The sequence below is a fragment of the Plectropomus leopardus genome, chromosome 5 (assembly GCF_026936395.1).
Source record: "Plectropomus leopardus strain MGB_pleo_1.0 chromosome 5, ASM2693639v1, whole genome shotgun sequence".
Classification (NCBI taxonomy): domain Eukaryota; kingdom Metazoa; phylum Chordata; class Actinopteri; order Perciformes; family Serranidae; genus Plectropomus; species Plectropomus leopardus.
The window spans coordinates 13,170,301-13,192,692 of record NC_142180.1 but is presented as its reverse complement, the minus strand read 5'-3'; the positions used below and the strand labels follow the sequence as shown (position 1 = coordinate 13,192,692).

The 22,392-nt window shown below is 40.2% G+C and overlaps 1 protein-coding gene across 2 annotated transcripts in view; it reads right to left on the bottom strand.

Moving 5' to 3' along the window:
• Positions 1-601: 601 nt before the first annotated feature.
• The window catches only part of ror1 (receptor tyrosine kinase-like orphan receptor 1), a 146,716-nt gene continuing 124,925 nt past the window's right edge, over positions 602-22,392 (bottom strand). For both annotated transcript variants that reach the window (XM_042484153.2, XM_088077540.1), the window contains 8 exons: positions 17,062-17,189; positions 14,632-14,949; positions 13,087-13,332; positions 12,578-12,792; positions 7,798-7,977; positions 5,991-6,218; positions 5,511-5,875; positions 602-4,797 (listed from right to left, as the gene is read on the bottom strand). In XM_042484153.2, coding sequence (XP_042340087.1) covers positions 4,101-4,797; positions 5,511-5,875; positions 5,991-6,218; positions 7,798-7,977; positions 12,578-12,792; positions 13,087-13,332; positions 14,632-14,949; positions 17,062-17,189 — 2,377 coding nt within the window. In that variant the 3' untranslated portion in view covers positions 602-4,100. The remainder of the gene's footprint in view (positions 4,798-5,510; positions 5,876-5,990; positions 6,219-7,797; positions 7,978-12,577; positions 12,793-13,086; positions 13,333-14,631; positions 14,950-17,061; positions 17,190-22,392) is intronic.

Genomic DNA, 22,392 nt, shown 5'->3' with positions numbered 1-22,392 from the left:
CTCCAGGAGTTCATTCTGTTTTACTACTAACAGCTTCTCTAGACTAAAGTTTTGCTTTTAGACGCTCACACAGAACTTAATTACCAGAAGGTCCTGTGCACAAACACCCATCTCCACATATGTACAGCAATTACATCTTTTTTGGCATGTATACACTGTACATACTCACAGCCACTCATGGTTCACTTTAAGCTGTTTTGGCTCATTCAATGTACAAAATGAGATTTTGAGCAGGAAATGAGAGAAAGCACACACTGACACACAAGCATGACTACACTACAGTCATTTTTACATTTTCGCCCAGTTTTTAGCTGGACTAATATTATTTCCAGCTGTTAGGAAGCTCATAATAAAGCTACACTATGAGGCTAAAGGGCACCACCACCTGGTCAACAATGGTCCCTACCACTTTAAGGCACACAAGTGACAGAAAATCCACAGAAATGGTGATTTGGTGATACCCAGTGGATACATGCTGCCATTGCAATTCTGATCACTAAGTCAAAGCTCATTATGAAAAAAACAAATCAACAAAAACAAAAGACAAAACAAACAAAACTCAAGAAAATTCCCACAAATGAAAGATCATATAGACTCCATCTTTAACCAAACGACATCATTTAATAAATGATTTTGCAATACAAAAGATCTGTGCAAAAATGTTCAGACAAAATACAAAAGACAAGGCCTCTCTTGGTCAAAAGGATAAGCATGTAAACCTTCTGTCATGGGTACACTGTTATTAAGAAATAAATGCACTTGTATTTTGTTTGTTTTTTAAATGGATCTAGAATTAAAAATGCCAAAAACAAAAAATACCTAGACTTGATTACGATTCACAGTCTTGTGTACAAGTGGTTTTTGCACTGCTATATTAGTACACTTAAATCCTTTAATGCTGGATGGAACATGTACAAACTTAAACGCAAAGGTAGCTCGATCTGCTTCAGAGGAACAAAAAGATAAAGAGACAAAAGACAGCAAGATGACTGAAACAATTTTGGACTAGATTTGACACGAGGATCAAACCACAATCTTTTCCCTTCATTTTGCTAACGGCAGACTATCACCTTCTTTTAACCAAAGTTAGTTTGAATAAATTATCTCAGGGTAAACTAAAGCTATAGTCTAAAGTCTAATGTACATTTGATTGATTTTTTCTGTCTGCAGTGAACTGAAGCTGCTGCTCGTCTTGTAGTGACTTAAGACAGTAGCCGGGATTTGAAAGGTTTAAGGGAACATGAACTAAATACTGAACAGAATACAGACTTGTCCATCTACATTCCACAAATGTCAACTCAAATAATTTTACAATTAAAAAAAAAGCAACACGCCATCTTCGCTGCATTTATGCTCTTCACATCCATAGTGAAATATTATCAGTGTACCCTTGTGTCATACTAGATTAGCAAATACAGCTCACTGACCGTTTGTTAAAGGAAAAGTGTGTAAGATTTTGAGGGATTTAGTGGCACCTAGGACTAGAAATTGCAAACAGCTGAAACTTCTCCCAGTTAGAATTCCTGTTCTTTGTTAGGAGGTTTTTAATGGGAGCCGAACTTTCTGCAGAGGTCTCTTCCTCTCCAAAACAAACTCAGGTGATTGACACCACTAAAAAGAATAAATAAAGCAGGGTCGCGTTACAAATCAGTGTTTCTCTGACGCCGTTTGACATGACAGAGACAGGCTACTATCCTCGCAACTGCTAATGTCATGTCCATACATTTTCTCTGACTGCTTAAGATTATATCCATAGAGGTCTCTTCCTTTTCAGAACAAATCGACCTAGTGATTTAAACCAGTAAAACACTAAACAAAGCAGTTTCTTGTTAAAAAAAAAAAGTTTATCCCACAGTCTTGTCATGGAAGGGCTGTGAATTTTTTTCAGCTTATGCGAAACTGCGAAAATATGAATGGCCTTATCTGGAGCCAGTGTTTCGTTTGTCCGTTCTGGGCTCCTGTAGAAAAATGGCTGTGCAACATGACGATCTTTGTAGACTCCTTATGTAGATAAAAATGGCTCATTGTAATGTTACGAAAGCACAACACATCTTATTTTCAGGTGACTATACGCTAAAGAAAATACACTTATTACAATACATTTGAATTCTGCCAATAAATCCCCCTAAATCCTACACACTGGATCTTTAAAAACAACAGAGTGCAACACCTGGGACATTTTTACGACCTTTTAAACGCAACGATTGTCTACTACACAGAAAGTATCGGAGAAGGTCACCAAAATAACAAACTGTTCTGTTACTGCAGCTGTTTCTGTGGCTTTCTTTACATAGCAAAAGCTTCATATTTAGCTGTGCTTCTAATCAGCTATCGTCAAATAATAACAGATAGCTGAGGCATCATTTGTGTGATTAAAGGACTGAGAATCAATCATCATTTACCAACATCTTCACATCAAAATGACATTCTTGTGAATATACGATTAGCTGCTGCTGGACATGTTGACATATGAATACAGCTGTAATATTAGAGTCTCACAAGGGAACAGCATGGGCATATTCATTGTGTTCTTTTTCTTTTAAAGCTGCACTTGACCATTCACTGATGTAGAACCAATTTAAAGCAACATATAACTCTCTCTGCACACAGTGATACAGTCTGTACTCAACTAATGAAATTGATCCTTATTGTAGGTCTTCTGTTCAGGCACAGAGTGGACATAAATTTAAGCACCTCAAACATAGTATTCATCATTCATAGTAGACATAAGCCCTTTAGATAAAATCTGTAAGTTCCTTCAAAATTAAAATACTGGAAAAACTCCATATCCAATTTACAATAAAAATGTTCTTTTGTGAAGGTGAAATTTTAGCTTCATATCACTGACAGTAAAATGACCCCAGCCCTTGCGTGGTGAGTAAAGTGCCCTGAGACCGGTACAGTTTAACTGTGGAGGTTATGAGCGCTGCGTGGTTTGATTTGTAGATCTGCAGGGGGTCGTCTGTGGCCAGCTTTTGAAGTTAAATGCCATGTCCACTTGGAGGCTGGAAAACGGTGTGAGAGGAGAAAAGGGGGTGAGCGGGAATGATAAAAGGATTGCCTATGTAGGTGAGAGGGGGAAAGATGGAGAAGGAAAGGCTCTATTGTCCAATAACATTTATGTTCTTGTTTCTCAGAACAACAAGTTGTTGAAGTTACATGCTGAGATTTGAAAATAGGAAAAGAGGCTTGTGTCCATGTTATAAAAGTCGCAGATTATAATGTTCCGGTTGCACAAAAACATTCAGGTGTCATGTCTGAAGGAATTTTGTGTGAAAATGCTAAATCTCAGTGCCTGGACAACTATTTGTAGCCAACTTATCATCTGTATCTGTTTTAATTCAAGCTGCTTTGATGTGGAGCTGTCACACAGTTGTAGCTGTCTGCCTGCAAAAGGCAGGCCACCTGTACCCCTCATATGCTGCTGTACGTGAGCAGATCCGTGCTGGTTTTCTCAGTAAAAGCTGCTTAACTACTGCTTTGTTCAGTCTCCTTCCTTTTTTTGCTCAATCGATTATTGTTTGCTAAATGTTGTATCTTTTGCTGTATAAGCAAATGTACACACACACACTGCTGTGTTCTAATACGTCCAGAAACAAGCAAGTCACATCACTGCTGAAATGCATCATAAAATCATGGTATGAGTGTCATTGTTTCCTTCACATCCTGCATGAAACAGTCTGTTAACTCGATTGTTGACACAGGAACTCATTGTCAGACTGTGATACAAACGCAGGATGGACTTGCTGCCTTTTCACCTTTAAAGTTTCTTCCATAATAAAAAAGTTCTTTTGAATATATATCTTTGTATTTCACTCATTCATTCAGGACTTATGTACCGTATTTACAAAGAGGTTAAAATAATAACATTTTCACACCATGGTGGTAAGTACACATGCTTTAAACAATAAGGCATCAAAGAGTCGGCCGTGTATATGCTCGTGTAGCTGCGGCAGTGTTTCTTGCACACTCAAATGTGCGCACAGGCCAGTCTCTGTTGTAGGTCCATGTGACCAGAGTTGTTAGACTGGGTCCCTGGGTGAGAGGCTACACCTCTAATGTGGGTCCCAAGCAGTGAGTGTATCTATCTATCTATCTATCTACAGGTCTGCAGTGATGACCGAGTCGTTGTACATCAGTACGTCAGAATCAGCAGCGAGCAGTGCCGTTTGTGATGCGTGGTCCAGCTGTCCCACTCCCTTCTGAGAAACTTGTCCGTACACCTGAACCTGCCCTCCCCCACTCATGATGCAGTGAGAGAGCAGCGGCGTGTTGGCATCATGGTTGGAGCCCGTGGTAGAGGGCACCCCGCTAACGTGACCCGTGCTGGTGGAGCCGCTGGCGCTGCTGGGTGAGCGACTTTTGGGAGGTGGCAGGTGGTGCTGGATGACCCTGGTCGGTGGGGCCGGGGGAGGGAAGTGAGCTGGGAAAGCTGCGTATCCTGGCGGAATGGGGTATCCATTGACAGGGATAAAGCGCTGGTGGGTTTGCGTCACAGCCATGGGCGTCCAGGCTTGAATCGGGCCCATCTGGCCCGGTGAGGGAATAGCCTGGGCCGGGTAGAGGTACCCTGCAGCTGCGGCGGCAGCAGCGTAGCGGGGGTTGCTGAGGTTGCTGACTGGGCTGGCACTGAGCGAGGTGGTCTGGGTGGTTGCATTTCCTCCACCACCAGAGGGCGTGCTGGAGCTGGCGTGGGATGACAGCCCCTCCCAGGCTCGCAGGCGGGCGTGGATGTCCTTGAAGCGTGTTCGACGTGACGGTCCCTCCTGCCAGCATTCAGTCATCAAAGCATAAAACCTGAGAGACAACAGTGTTAGTTATCAGGCAATTGTGTGGATTTATTAAAAAGCCTGTTCTAATTTAATAAACTAAATTCAGTAACTAAAACTGTGAATACAGACTTTTATCCACATTTTTCTACATTTATTTTCACATGGGTTTTGGGTAAGGTGATTGAATACTAATAAAATTCAACATTATTTCACAAAACTTTGTAAATCTGTATTTCTGTTTCAGTGTGACAAAGGCAGAAGTGCCCTCCCAATTAAGATTTTTTAAAAAAAGGATCTCTGAATGTAATGGTAATAGTGTTAAAGTACTCGTGCTTTGCTTTTTTTCTTCATTTAAGGCTAATTTATGCTCAACATGGACAGAGCCCTCTCAGTACTTTGCATTGATTTCCTCCGTATTTGTACACGTTTTCTCTGACATGAACTTAACAGAGTAGTAATGATGAAGAAGAAGAAGAAGAAGATAAAGAATGTGGATAAGAGCATTTGAGGGGGAAACTGCTGGCAAAAGTTGTTGCTGAAGCAAAGCACACTATAATAGCTGTGGCCTTTGAGACTCAACAGTGTAAGGGCTTTTGAGAGGAAACTAAAGATGGAAATGTGTTGCCACGCTGGCCGTCTTAACTTCAGAAAAAGCTGAAGATACAGTGCAGAAAATTGTGGGCTTTGTACTACAAGTTACACCATGTATGTATCACCTCCTCATTTTATACTTCATACCTTGGCGGACAGTCCTCGGGGCAGGGCAGCAGCTGCCTCTTTCTCACCATCTCCATCACTTCCTGGTTGGAGAAACCGTAGTATGGCTGCAGACCGTAGCTAAAGATCTCCCACAGCACAACTCCGAATGACCAGATGTCAGAGTCTGTGGTGAACTTGCCATAAGCAATGGCCTCTGGGGGCATCCAGCGGATGGGCAGCAGAGTTTTGGGCTGGATGCAGTAGTAGTCTGAGGAGTAGATCTCTCTGGAGAGACCCAGGTCTGAGATCTTGACGTGGAGCTGATCACCTACGAGGATGTTCCGAGCAGCAAGGTCTTTATGGGTGTAAAAGTGGCTGGCCAAGTACTCCATCCCAGCAGCCACCTAGGTTTGATTAGTCAGAAAAAAACATTAATTCAAGGAGGAAGTAGCTATGAAGTATGTTTGCTGTAAAAATAAATCCAGAGATTCCAGAGTTACAGCTGCTTTGATATCCCACCTGTATGGACATATGCAGGAAGTCTCCATGATCCAGGCTGGATTTCACCGTGCCATCCTCATCACTGCTGCAGCCAACATCAGAGTGTGGTGAACGCATGATGAGGAACTCATGAAGGTCGCCTAGGGGTAAAAACTCAAACAGCATACAGACAGGCTGCTCCTGGATCACTACACCCAGAAGGCACACCACGTTTGGGTGCTGCAGCTCTGTCAGCACTGTGGCCTCCTGCGATGGAAACACAAAATATATCTAATTAGGAGCTTCATTTAAACAAACATGACTGGGGAAAGACTTTTCACATGCTGGTACCATTAAGTGATACTCCAGTTTAAAGGATCAGTGTGTAAGATTTAGGAAGATTTAGTGACATCTAGTGGTGAGGATGGAAAATTGCAAACAGCTGAAACGTCTCCAGGTTATTATTCCGTCAGCGTTCGCTGTTCATGAGGTTTTAACCACAAGCTGAATTATCCACAAAGATCTCTTCTTCTACAAAACAAACAGACCCAGTAATTTTGGTGGGTGAAAAAACTGAATTAAGCAGTTTCAAATTACGAATCAGTGTTTCTCTGATGCTGTTTGGCCTGTTGGAGACAACCATCAGCCCAGCACCTGCTAATGTTTGTTCATCCTGATAACTTAAGATCCAGATGTTCCAGAGGTCTCTTTCTCTCTAAAACAAATTGACTCAAAAATTAAACTGAATAATGTGGCTTTACATAAACACAATCAATGTTTTTGTGACACTTTTGTCACAGAGGGAATGCAAAGCCCTATATAGAGCCAGTGTCTGGTTTGTTTGCTCTAGGCTACTGTAGAAACACGGCAGAGCAACATGATTGCAAATTCTCTATGTAGATAAAACCAGCTCATTCTAAAGTAATGAAAACATTATGATTCTTATTTTCAGGTTATTATACACAAGAGAAAACATACTTATTGGGTTTGGGCAGTATCATGGTTTTACAGTATACTATGGTATTAAGAGGAGGAGGTATGTTTTTTAATACTTACTATTTACTGACTTACTAACTAGATTAGATTATTAACTAGACGAGTAATCAAGACGTTTCTGGTGAGTTTCATTTTGTTTAAGCTCTGAATGAAGTGTATTTTGTGATGAGTTTAGGAGGCAATAAAGCCTCATCAGTCTTCCATGACCGAGAGAAAGTTAATTCAAAATGTGCATAGTTGTATTTCTCTGTTTAATAAGAAAAACAAGTGTGAACATATTACTTTTCTTAACATTACTTTCCTGGATAAAAAACACAGTGGCTTTGAAAACTGGCTGCAGGGGTTGAGTGTATTGAAATCAAAGTGATACAACCAATTTTGGGGTGTATCACTTTAAATGCTGGCAGTTCCGGTCTGCCTTATTCTCTGTACATGGAAAGGTAGGCTTATGTTTTTATAAGTCATCTGTTTTAATCCTCCTCAACATCTAAATTTACCTGAACAGTTTATTTTTTGATCTATTTCAGGTGAAAAATGTGACTTTTAGCCATATACAGTCTGCCATCACCCACCATGTTTCCCTTCTGTGAAAATACAGTCATGCTTCAGGTCTTGTGGGAAGAGGGATCTTTCCACTGGGAGAGTCATCCCTTCTATTTTAAAGCAGCAGATTATTTCAGTACCATATCCACACTCAACTGCAAGTTAGAAGCCTGTCTTGTCTAAAATGATTTAGACTTAGAGGTTCCATACAGGTCATACATGGTTGACTTTTGAGTCTGTGTCCTGTCCAATAATATAAAAATATGGGGTGTTTTTTAAGCTTTGGAGCAAGGGCTCTGCTCTGTACCTGCTGGAAGTCGCTCCACTGTTGAGCATTGGAAACATCCTTCAGAGTCTTTATAGCCACAAGCTGTGCCTGGTCCATGCCTGGCAGGTACAGGTGACCCTTGTAGATCTTCCCCAAAGGGCACTCTCCTAGCTCCTCCATAAAACGCACAGCTGACAGGGGAAGCTCTTTGGCCTTACTCTGCAGAGAGAAGAAGAGGAGGTGGAAAAGAAAAAAAGGAAGAAGTGAGATCAGTGGGTAGAGAGATGTGACAGAAAAAATTAGATCATTATTTTCTTTGTACTCTTTCCTCGCCATTATCCTTGAACGGAAAAGTGAAATGTTGACATGAAGCTTACACTGGTGCGCCTAAATCGACGCAGGCGAGCTGCCTAATGTAACATCTAATATGTGTGAGTTGTGAAAAAAAACGGATAGCCCAGAGAGTTGATAATTGTCATAATCAGACTCAACCCATTACATCACCTCCTAATGACTCTCTCTAAGCCTTTGGAACGCGATGTGGGAAAATTGTGAAGTCTGGCAACACATTCTCAGCTTAAAAATGCCATTTTACTGACAGGTTAGCAGCTTTTAGGAAGACTTAGCAATTAAGTTTCCTGCCAGTAAAACTGTGAAATCAGCTGCAGAAATAACAGAAAGCCGCAGCTGTCTTTGTGAGTGGGGACGTTTTAGTGTTTTATTCTTACTGAGGAGGACATAGACTGGTGTTTTTTTTTTGAACAGCTAAATCCAATGAGACAAACTTTTTATGATTTAGCTGAGCTTGATGAAATCTATGTCTTAATTAAAAAGCAACTTAACACCTTGTATTAGCTTGAATGCACCCTTGTAAAATATTCAGCACCGGAATTCAAACCCAGACTTTCTGTATTTATGGTTCTTTTAATGGACACGATAGACTGGGACCAGCTGCAATTGATAGTATAATAAAGTCACTTACTAATTATAAACAGGTGAATTGGATGTGAGGCTACTCTTAAAAACTAATGTAAGAGAAGTATTTTATTTGATTATTACACAGAGGTGGGACCAAGTCAATGTTTTGTTTTTTAAATCCTGAGTTCTAAACTTTGAGTTTCAAGTCCTAAACAAGTCACAATGCGCTCGTCATTAAATGTTATGCCATTTTAACAACAGAGTAATAACACATGATTTTTTAAAAAAAATCCTGAATACTTTCTAAATGTACATCTTTTTGTTAAACAAGTTTGTCAAACAAGTGCAACTAAACTTAATCATAAAAAAGTGGTGCTGACTTTGTACTTTCATACCACAACAAATGTCTTGTTGTATAATGTAAACATAAATACTCTAAAACTGTAAACATAGTACTTTGATGTTGTACTTTTTAATCTTTGGGCTTCTACAAAGTTATTACGTATTTTCAAAGCAAAACATTCAGGTCCAAGTAAAGTCATGAGTCACTGGTGTTAAATTCCATGTCGAATTGCAAGTCTTTGTTCAATTTTGTCAAGTCTAGTCTAAAGTCATTAGTCAAGTTATGACGCCAGTCTGACTTGAGCCCAAGTTATCCGACTCTAGTCAACATCTTTGTTATGAAGTCATAGGAAATAATGATGCGGTATATGTGAGCATCAATGAGAAAACTAATATGCCACTGTCAGTGCAAAGTCAAACACCCTTATACAATAAAGACTATATATAAATGCAATTAAACTGACTTACAAAGTTTTTATTTACTCTGTAACAGATGCAAAGCAGCAGTAAATATTCTAAATAAAAAAGAACCTATACTATCAAGAGATTGCCACCAAACTCTCTGCCTGTGTGTGTGTGTGTGTGTGTGTGTGAGCTTAAATAAGTGTGTGGAAATTATTTGTCTTGTTTTGTACCGTTGTTTACCCTTCAGGACTTTAGCTAAACTCCAATATCATCGAGCTGCCCAAATGATCTCACTCTTTCTGAGATCACCTGGACTGCTCTAAGACATGAGAGTAGTGGTATTTCTATGTATGTGTGTGTGTGTGTGTGTGTGTGTGTGTGAGTGAGAGAGAGAGAAAGATGGAGAGCTACAGTAGGCATGTGCATTTCTGTGTGTGTATGTGTGTGTGTAGCTGTAGTTGAAGATAAAAGGTGAAGTGAGGTTGGCAAAGTTTTCCAGATTCCAGGAACTCTGAGACGAATAATGAAATTCCTCTGTGAGCAAGAGGGAGAGACACACAGGTCTGTGTGAGCTCTGAGGGGGGTGGTGTGTGTGTGTGTGCGTGTGTGTGTATAGAGCAAGTATGGGGGCCTGCTGATGTTATGAGAGGCACAGATGTTTTTAGTTATGGGTTTGTTTCACCCCTTCTTTCCTCCCCACACCCAAACCCTCAGATCCTCCTCACACCACCGCGGGTTTGTGTGTGTGTTTGGTGTATGTGTGTCTAAATGGATTATCACGGGCGATGGCCCTTGGGTGACCCTGCAGCAAAGCATGCTGGGTAACAGCCTAACCAAGACAAAGTAGAAGATAAGAGCGGTAGGGAAGAGTGACAGTCAGTTTTGCAATAAAATAGTGTATAATTTGAGGTTTAAACACTAACTAAAATGGTTTTAAAGGATAGAAATCATAAACAAACCCTCACTTACCTACATTGTCTTGCTTCCAGATTAGATGCATGCACCAATGTGAGAACTGCATTTCTGGAAGAGCCTTTTATTTTTTTGAAAGGTTAAAATGGATGGTGATGGCATCTGATATGTGTGAACCATATTTCAGGCGCTTGTTGTCCACAAAGACCATTTAAAATTCACCATATAATGCCATAACTGCATGGTTGTCACTCTGAAGAGATTTCTTTGATCTCCTGTTTTCTTCACTCTTTGCAGATACAAGGCAGTCATATAAACACAGCCAGGAGAGGCTCCCTTTTTCAGTCGGTGAAACATTTTGTTCCATTGCAAAATAAAATCAAGCCCAGATATTAATGGCTTCTGGCTCTTCTGTAACCCTATTATACACATCACCTTGAGCATCGGCCTGCTTTGCTCAGACACACTGTCTATAAAACCCTCCCACCACCAAAATTATGTGCAAAAAGATAAACAGACATGATATGACTGAGTGTACAACCTTGAAAGAAATATGATACAGATCCTAGTGTGAACTATGTGTTGGCTGGCAGTGGCTCGATGATCTACATTACAAAGAGGTTCTGTGACAGAGGGAGGAGAGGAAGGAGAGAGCGAAGGAGGTGAAAGGGATGGAGGGAGAGACAGAAGAAGAGCAACAAAGCGAGATGGATTAAGTGAGACGGAGAGATGTGGAAAAAGAGACAGTGGGAGAGAAATAAACAGAGAGGAAAAGAGCTGCAGTTGAACATTCCTGGACCTGCTGAGCTCAGATGATAGACATCTGAAGCTCTGTCTGAGACAGGTCATTTACACACACACACACACACACACACACGAACTGAAGCCAGTAACCCCAGCATGCTGCAACATATCCCAGTTGACACACACCGGGGTTGTGCCAGTGTTTTGACTCCTGCCTCAGTGCTCTCATGACTTAAAAAAGTCAAACACAGCAACAGAACACTGATATAGATTCACCACGGGGGAGTTCAAAATGCTAGGTGAGTATATGTAAGTGTGTTTTAGCTGAACTAAGGCAATGACATGATCGTGAAAAGCCTTTCCTTCAGATATTTTCTGCAAAAATGCTGCAGAAAAGTGATAGAGAGAGCAAGGGAGAGGTGGACGACTAACATCTCAGAGGCATTTTTTGCAAAAATGTACTTGCTTAGTTAGTTTGGTTTGTGATGACTCTGATGTAAACCGGACAACTGAACCCTTCCATGTAAACTCTGCTGTGTTTTATGTGGCGTAAATACAAACCAACAACATTAACTTAAAATGTGAAATATTGCTGAAATTATCTGCTGATTGTGAACTGAAAAGGCTTTTTCTATAATACATTAGAGTGAAAAGGAAACAAGAGTGTGTCCTGCTTTTCTTATTTTGACAATCCTTGTTAAAAAGTGGGTGAAATGTACAATAACTATCACCCCATCATAATATAAATGTAAGATATAAATGTTTCTGTCTACTTGTCTTTATACGTGGCATACATTTTATTCATCCATCCATTTTCATTCGCTTATCCAGGGCTGGGCTGCGGGGACAACAGATGCTTCAGATGTCCCAGCAACATTTGTCAGTTATATATAATCATATATAATCCCTCCAACATGTCCTGGGTCTGCCCCAGGAACTCTTACCAGTTGAATGTGCCCAGAAAACCTCTTATGGATTGCACCCAGGAGGTATCCTTATCAAAGCCTAAACAGCCTTAACTGTCACCTTTCGCACTGCCATACGGCAAGAGGTAACCCGGAGGTAATCAATCATGTCTTTCTGAGCTCTTGTGATTCCAAAGAACATTAAATACACACATAAGAATCATAATAATACCACATGACTCTCAGACCACAGGACTCTCTGTCAGTCTCAGGAATTCGATTCATAGATCCAGCGCTGATTATGCAGTATGACATGAAATCAGGACTACCTGTCAGTCCATATTATTATTATATATTACATATTTCAAATGTTATATATATATATATGATTGATTGTATGTGTCATCCAATCATATATACTCATACTATTTATTTATTTTCTTGGAATACGGAAGAATGTATGTTTGTTTTTAGCCTAACTTCTTCCTTTCGTTATACAAGCATGGGTGCAGAAGGTAAAAGCACATAAAAGGGATGAAAGGGGAGGGAAAATATGGCACCACCCAAAGTGTCAAGTGCTGTGACTGATCTACCTTTGGCTTGTATGCAGTCGTGAGCATGGACATCTCAACGTTCTGTCCTCGGACCGGTTTGGGCTGGCGAGGTGCAGGAGGCCTGGGGGATTTCTGGTTGTTGCGGCACACGCAAATAAAAAAGAAGAGTAAGGCGATGGCTAACGGGATCGCCACACTGGGAACCAGGATGTACAAGATCTCCATGTTGCTGCCGCCAGACTTGTCTTTATGGTCTGTAGAAATAGATGGAGACAGTGAAAACATCAGCTTATTGTATGACTGGGCAATAAAACGTGATGAAGACAATCCCGAAAATAATCATCAGTTGCAACTCGATCATTTTTGACAACTTCAATGATACAGTGAGAATGATAATCCAAAAAAAAAGGCAAAAAGAAGAACTTATAGTGGAAAAACAACATGTTACAAAAGATTTTGCATAATGGCACATTTGGACAGCAGATAAAGATCTTAAAATGAACATAAAAGCTCTAAACCTTTTTAGGAAACATATTCCAGTCTCTTACCACAGACAGGTATGTCACAGAGCTCCATACGGACACCCTCGTCCAGCGTGAGGCACCAGGGGGCCTCGAGTTTATTCCCAGGGTTACGGCAGTATGAGTGTCCTCCGTTCAGCTCCGGGTAGCGGACGGCCAGGTAAGTGTGGCTGTGAGGATACTGCGAGTTCCACGGCTGACACTGGCGGCCTGACTTGGTCATACTGACTGTCCCTCTGTAGTCCGCCCCGCTGTTGTTGTAACACTTGTGATCTAAAGGAAAGAAGGACGTGGTTGGTTAGGACTGACAGAGAGTCTACACGTTTGATTACTTTTTTTATATTAACTTTTAAGCAGACTACCACAAGATCTGTGTCCTATTTTTACCAACCACAGACAACTAAACTTTCACAAGAATGTCTTTGACAAACTCCAGCTGCTCAGTGGGCCTGCGCTCGCCAAGTCCTAATCAACCCCCTGCAAGGCAACCTTAAATTTCTTTCCTTTAGTCATCACCATTTTCTTTCACACGTGTACGCACGTGAACACACACACACACACACACACACACACACACACACACACACACACACTTTACTGGATAATTTCCTAGACACTAATAAAAAGCTGATTTCTAGTCATTCTCCTAACAGTTTGTTTGTGTGTATGAGTGTATTGAGGTTTTCTTTTAGAAATATTTGTTATTATGGCATATTATTACAATGAGACATGTCTGATTGCAGAAATACAGCAAACCATTTTCCAAAGGGCACTTTTTTTTTTATAGTTTCCTAAATTAAAGCCAAACGGGTTATTTTAATTCATATATGTAAACAGTGAAAATTAACTTTGAAAGATGAAACTATGACTTATCTCAAGTAAAATAAACTTGCTAGAAATGGAAAATGTGTTGCAGGGAAGATTTACTCTCTCCTTTGTTAAAGTGTTAAATCTGAAATGTGTTGGACGGATTCAAAAAATCTTTGTTGTGAAAGGGTCAGTATGAATTCTTACATCATGTTTTCTACTCTGCATTTAAATTTGAAATTTGATTTGAGCTGCCATGATTAGTTGATCCATAAGAAATTGTCAACTATTTTGATAATCAATTAATTGAATAAGACAAGTTTCAAGCATGCCTGTCTATTCCACAGATGACAGTAAAATAAATATCTTTTGTTTTTGAACATGCTGTTGGACAAAAATAGCAATTTGAAGGTGTTTCTTTGGGCTCTGGGAAGTTGTGATGGATGTGTTTTTCTCTACTTTTTGGCATTTAAATGACTATATTATTTCTAAATAATTAAAACACGAGGAGATTAATCTATAATAATAAAAACTGTAGTTGCAAGCGAAAGTTTAATCACACTTTACCAATTGTTTCAATATCGCAGTGTGGGTGACCCAACTAATAAGCAGAGTTATCTAAACAGCTCCTGTTAGCACTTACATACAGCTTACAATAGGGCCCAAAGGGATTCCTCTAATAATTAGTTCTATTAGCAGTGATGATAATAATAATAATAATAATGATGATGATGATGATGCAATAAGCAGGTGACCATGTCTTACTCTTGTTTATGGGCTCAGCCATGGGGATGCCAATCCTCAGACAGTTGGCAGCCTCGGGGCTGTCAGAGGCGGCCAGGTCATCACAGTTGGGCAGCTTCAGTCTCTTCAGGATGATGGGGTTTGAGCGGGCGATGATGTACTCTGTCTTACACAAGTCGTTCTCCAGGATCTCACACTCGTCCTTACACAGGTCTCGAGGTTTGTCGGTTCCAGAGCTGCGGTCACACGTCGGGAAGGCAAAGTGGCAGAGAGAAGGGATGGCAAACTGGGAGCAACGATCAGACAAATGGTTTGACGTCCCGATCATGGTGAAGGCCGCTGGAAGGAGAAGAGACAAAGAGTAATCATATAATAGAGATTTATTTCAAACAACACAGTCTGGCATTAATTCATCAATAATTTGGCATTGATATGAAGGTTGTTTAAGCGATAGGACACTGAAAAAAATAAATTATTTCATACATTATTCTCTTCTTTCTTTCATTAAAAAGACAAAAAAAGACAAGGGTTTAAAACATTTCTTTGCCTATGCTGCTAACTTTTGAGCATCTAAACACATGGAAGATCAAAGAGAGAGACTGACAATGAAAGCTGTAGCTGTTAATGTATGATTTATGGTCATACTGTACAGTTATTGTAAACATATGCGTTTCTTTGGCTGTGATTATCAGTAAAGCAGCTCTGTGGGGGGTGAGGAAGAAGACAAGCCATTAGAATGTGGATAACTTCAGTTGGCTGTTATCCAAATGCTCCTACAGCACATGTTGCGCGAGTAAAATGAAGATTTGAAAATCAAGATAGTGAATGGCTACTGAATGTGGATGTCCGGGATATGAAATGTTTGATTTACACTCCAGCTGTGGGCTCATTATGACGCTGTGGCTTCATAAATCTTAATTATCACTCGTACTTGATGTTTCCGATTAGAGTCGCAATTCAGGGCCTCTTTGTCCCTGAAGTGCTCAGGGGAGACGCTGACAGCTGCATGGATGTAATCAATAACATCCACATTAAACTGACCTCTAAGGACATGTGCATGCAAACACACACACACACACACAAAAGCACAGAAGCAGAGACACGGACATGTATGAAACAGTATGTGGGCCATTTGTGCTCCGAACAGAGCGGTGACCCTGCTGAACTTCCTCTGAACCCCGTAAGTAACGTCCTGTTTTCTTCCTACAACACAGTATCAATTAAGGTTCCCGATTTAAACAGTCTTTATTCACAGGAGGTTTTCATTGATTTAGTCGAGGCAGAGAAGGCAGCTTTACAAAGGCGCTGTATCAGCTCCGGGTACTGAAGAAATACAGTATGTGAGCAGGGTTTGGCTCGTCAACACAGAATTGCTAAGTGGTGGTTGAACTAGTGAACTCGCTGGATGAAAGCAAGCTGTCAGGTTTTCCCGGGCCGACAGACACAAGAGAGGGAAAAACGCGTTTATCCTTAAAAACAATGTAAGGCCTTGCTGATCTGGCAGCATTCAATATACGTAGATGTATGCAATTGTAACTTAATGTATAGATGTTTTTTGAAGTGAGGTTGCATGAGGTAATTATCTAAAGACAGTATTTTACATGCAGTAGGTGTTAGTCAGCATGACTGGGTTTGACATGAAAGCTACGCAATGCACTGCTGAGGACAGGAGCAGACACCTAAAACAAGAATATTTTCACTGCTTGACTTTAATGTCAGACAGAGATTTACACTTGGAAAATGTTATATCGCTCTCTTTACAGCCAGACTTTATTTAGAAAAACAGTGATTTCACTTTGCGAAACACAGGAGCTGCTGGTCTACTGCTGCCTTACACAGTTACTTTGTTTACTTTATCTTGTGACTTTGGCATTTAAAAGGGATAGTTCAGATTGACCAAAGTCATACATTAATGCAAACTAACTGATCGAAGCAGCAGAAGGCCAGCAGCTTCCATGTTCAGCGAGCTGAAGTGACTTTTTCTTAATCGAGTGGGGTGGCTTTGAACTGAGGCCAGTAACGGCTTCCCCGATGGAATCTGCTGTCTGACAGAAAGGCAAAGCAGAAAATACTCTCAATATAGTCTACACTTAAACTGATACAGATTTTTTTAGGTGGAAAAATTACGTTTTGTTGCAGACCTCCATCCACATAAGCTTCCGTATTGGACTCCAGCCTGCTTCTTCAAACTGGGGGTATGCTGACTGACATATACCGCATGTATCACACTGACTATGGATAAGTACTCTACTCCATACAACCCCACTTCAAAAAACCTGAACCATCCTTTTAAGTGAATCTTCACCAAAAGCTTTAGAAAATGTATGGTATAAATGAATGCCATCTACTGTAAAAATGTAAGTATATGTAGACCTTTCTTAAGATTCTACGGTGTGAACAAAATTGTTTTTCTGCAGTCAAACCCACCTCTACACATCACCTGTTTCTCACCTGTTATCTGGGTCTCGATCTCACCCTGCATCTGCAATGAGTCAACGAAGATGCTGCGGTTACCGATGAAGCGGGCGCAGGCTATACCTCTGTACGGTTGGCAGAATCCCTCGTCATCAATATCATCCCTGACACACAGAAACATAGACACAGAGACAGAGGAAAGAGTGTAGAGAGAGTTACAGTTTATTTAAAGAGTTTCCCAACAGTTAAAACACTTATACAGTACATTTTTGATCTTTGTGCAACAGAACTAGATGAAAATGTAAAAAGTAAAATATAAAAATATGTGTTTGTGCTCAAGCCTTTACATACCAGAGTTATGTATTGTGCTACAATGCACATGTTTTCATTCCTTAATGTTCTTCTTTGTACTCTCTTATTATTCTCTATGCTATATATCAGAGAGTGTGTAAGGTATCACAATTTACCCTCAGGGATCAATAAAGCACTTCAGATCTGATCTGATGACTTTTGCAGAGAGCATTACAGAAGCCCAAATGTAATGCAATACATACAACTTCCACTAGAGGGCAGTCTATGTTTGAATATTACACAGGACCAACAAGTTGCACTTCAGTGGAAGAATGGGACTGTTTCTTCTTGCTGGTCCTAAACCAAAAAAGAGGTCTCCCTTTGCTTGGCTAAAGATAAATCATATGCAAGTCAAAGGCAGATCTCTCTCTCTCTCTCTCTCTCTCTCTCTCTCTCTCTCTCTCTCTCTCTCTCTTTCTCACACACACACACACACACACACACACACACACACACCCCAATTCACAGCACAGATGTAAACCGCATTAGGAATTAATGTTTGGCTGTTTGACTTTATTCCTGTTTATGGCAGAGAGATGTCATCATAAGCCCTAATCTGAAACATATGTGTAGAGAGAGAGAGAGAGAGGGAAAGAGAAAGAGAGAGAGAGAGAGAGAGAGAGAGAGAGAGAGAGAGAGAGAGAGAGAGAGAGTGTTGATGACACTTTCACAACTTTTCCTTCCTTTGGTGACTATTGTTTTCTGTTCTCGCCCTTCTTTTCAAATCCATTTATCTCTGTCTCTCTTTCTTGTTCTGCACCAATCTCCCACCTTTCACATTCCACACACACACACACACACACACACACACACACACACACACACACACACACACACACACACACACACACACACACACACACACACACAAACCACATGCTGAGTAGCAGGCGATTTGCTCAGTGTGAGATCACTGTGTCATGTGCTTTAAATTGTGCCATATGGGGACTTTAAGACCAGGCATAACCACAATATATAGGGGAGTGCATGATGCCACTGCGCATGCACGCACAAAACCAAGCAGAGAGGAGCCATATTGTAGCTAATGCCTGATTGAAAGTCCTCATGCTTCAGATACTACTGGTTGAGTAATGGCAAACAGAAGCACTCCATTTGTTACTGACCAGACTGTGAAATTTGGAAAATACTTGATACATTCAATTATAAAGTGGACAGATGCTGTCATCGAAGTAATCAGGGTTTTCCACACATTCATTTATTTGTGGCAGGTCACCACAATCAAAACATCTGCCACCATAAATAGATTTTCTTTTTTTGGAGTTGGGACGTTCATTAGGAGCACTATTGAAATATATATACTGTTCGGTTATTGATTGCATCAAAATCTAAAAGCGCAAAGCACACTCTGGGTACAGATGGAGCAGCAGAATGTCTGGCACATTGATAGTGAAACTTAAGTGTTAATTCTGCAGGGCCTAATAGTTTGTATTCATTACCAGTAGCCACTCTCTCACCTATTGATCTGATCTGAGCAGCTCTGAACAGATTGCCAGATCAATTATCCACCCCGCGAGTCACAAACTGCTGCTGAGGAAAAAGAAACTCATGGAGAGCTCCACTGATTTGCAAAAATGTCCAAATTTAGAGAGGGGACACAGAATGATAAAAAAAAAGGGACATACGCGTATTTAAGAGGAGAAGAAAAAGTTGAAATGACAAATTAAAGTTTGCCATCACTCGCCATGTTGTCAGCTACCACCAAACATACACACTAATCTTGTGGGAAACACTGTTAATGATAACAAAAATACTCTTTGTATTCTGTATGTATTTTGATTCTGCCCTCTTAATATTATCATTGTGATTTACATCATTGTTTTCAAGTAAACTGAACAATATTCTACTTCATTTAAAACAAAAAATGTTCTGATACCATTTTATAAGAACACACCGCTTCATCTCACTTTGTGTTTAACTGTAAAATAAATCCTCTTGAGGTTTAATGCATCATTATCATTCAACCATGCAAGGCTATGATTGTGAACGAGAGTCAGGTAGTTTACAAGGGACGTAACAACGTGTGAATTACACTAATTACTCTAAAACTGCACTTAAAAGCTTTAAAGATGCAACTAATAACAAGGTGACAATGACGCATGCACACAACACAAACACACACACATACTGTACATAAGCAAATAAATGAACAATGAACAAACACACAGTCTTTGTAACGCCAAGTGTGTGTAAGTTTGGTGGGGTCATTAGGTTCCCTCTCTCTGAGGAGTGTTAAGTGACTGAAGGGCCAAGGTCAGCTCTCTCGCTCTACCCCTGTCTGTACAGATCTAAATGGGCTTTCCAGACATGGACACACACAAACACACACACACACACAGAACTACACAGCAGTGGCCTGCATACTGCCGATTCCATGGAGATATGGTAACATTACATTTACTGCTTAACACAGGTTCAAGCAGATTTTATCCTTGCGATATGTAATTTCCTACTAAATGCGGAAATCAGTAATAATGAGTTCATGTTGCGGTGTGCCTGCAGACGGCTTAGCACCCCTTCATCAAGCCACAAACTCACAAACTGCTACATCTTCAGATATTTTTCCTTTGGCAAAGAGCTTCATCTCTTTAGGTGAAAATCATATTTGGCATTAACGCTGTAAGAGGAGTCTTTAAAGAAAAAAGCTGCCACTGAAAAGTTTTGAGGCGATTTGAGGGATCGATGATTGATTGGGCTGCAATGAATGAAATGAAGCAGAATATGAAAAGGCAGAGCATGAGAGAAAACACACACACACAGGATACAAAGTGAGGCCTGGAGTGTGTCCAGGCGGCCGAGAGGTTAGTCTGGTTGTGCGTCACAGGAGGATGGCGGACACACACATCCACACAAACGTCAAGCCACACACAGACAAGTAAATGACAAGGGAGAGAAGACGATCCGCCACAATGCAGCCGGATCCCCGCAGGCAAATTACAACTCTGGCCAGTCAGAACGGCCTCGACCGAACCAGCTAAGCCCAAAGCAGAAATCGGCCCTTGCTGCTTTCTATATTTTAATTCCATTTCACTCAAGTCGACTCAGATTGAAAACCATGTCTAAGAGGCATGTTAAAGTGTCTGTATCCTGTCCAGTACAGCAGAAATGACTTATGTCCAAAGAGAGTAGTGGGTAGGAAAGACACATCTACAGTAACATAATTGCTGTGAGACATTTGAGGTTTTCCAAAAACCTTGCTCAAGTTTTGTTTTTGTGTATCCGTTTGTTTCTGTGTGTGTTTGTGTGTGTAAGCTATCCCAGGCAGGCAGAGCCAAGTGCGGTTGCTATTTGTGTAAACAGTGGATGGCTGTTCAGGCCTTTTATTTTACACACCAACGCCACGGGCCCTCTGTGTAATGTTTTATAATAGTTAATTACAAGGAGAGGCTTTTCCCTCCGAGACCCGATATATAATCCAGATCTAAACAGAAAGGCGAGCCTCACCGCAGAACTTAAACAAGGTATCGAGGACATTGATTCATTGTCCAATTACATTTTTTCCAACCTCATTATTTATTCAGAGAAGCGCTTGCTAAGCAGCCATGCTCTTTTTCCAGCACCACCCTGATTCACATCCATATGGTTGCATACATTCACACCTGGGTGGTGCCAGCGCAGTAAGAACCAGACTGCAGCTCCAGCGCTGGAGACACTTTCAATGCAAGCTGTTTTGGAGGAGATGAAAGAGTAAGCAAGCCAGCAGGAAAAGTAAAATATAAATGCTTTAATGTGACTTTAACCCTTTGAAACCTGGATGAACATCAGTTTTCTTGTGCTGCATTCAGATGACTTTCACAAGCTGTATGACCCTGGAAACAAGACACTAGCAAAAGGTGACAAGAAAATGACCTAAAAATTTGTTATGAAAAAGAGGGGAGAATGATTAGATAATGATCAAAAAATAGGGAAAAAATTCCAGATTATAATAATTTTATAATTAAAATTATGTGACAAAATGTGATATAGTATATCATATATATATATATATATATATATATATATATATGTGTGTGTGTGTGTGTGTATATATATATATATACACACATACATATATTGATCTTCAGCACTTTTTAGGTCACCTTTATTCTTTTTTTTCTATCCATTTTTATGGATTTTTTTTCCAGGTTATTTTCTTGTAACCTTTTCAGAAATTTCTCACTAATATTTGGGCAGATCTTGTTAAGTTGCTTGTTGCCATTTCCACATGCTTTTAAAAGAAATCAAACCAATTGGCTCAGGTTTTAAAGGGTTTAACTCAGGTTTTCCTGATTTGATAACTTTAAAGAAAGTCAAAAAGACAAGTTAGGGAACATCTGAATACTATCCATCCCACCAGAGATGCACATAAATACAAGATCTATAAAATTTTCCTTTGATTCATGTGGGTGTTGATGGAGAATAGAAAAAGGCCTGAATCAACCCAAAGATAATAAAAACCTAGATAATATAAAAATTAGAAAAAGTGAAATATATCTGCAAGGTACCGACAGCACAGTATTTAGTTATCTGTAGGCCTTAAACTCACACAAAACAGCTGTATAAACACTAGCTTGTATATTGCCTTATTTACTTATCATATACACACATGGGCATGGGCACAAAAAAGAGGCTAAGACGGTCAACTGATAACCCAGACACTAATGACAGGACGAAGCAGGCTGATTTGAGTGTGTTTTGACTGCAACACTGAGACATAACTGAACATTTGAAGATAGCTCTATGTTAACAGTGTTGTAGTTCTCAAGATCAGCTTTGGTCTTACGGCCACGTTTTGAAGGTCTTGGTCTCAGTTTTACTCAGTCTTGTCTCGGTCTCAGACAGAGAGGACTCTGGATTCTATTTCAAGTCATGACCACTACTGTGGGGATATCACTAAATCCTGTTTGAGTGTTGAATTAAGGGGTAAATTTGATTTTATGGAAAATTCCCATACATAAAATTAACCCCTGCAATGTCTTTTGATGATTTTATCAAGACATGTCTCAGGGTGCACTTCTA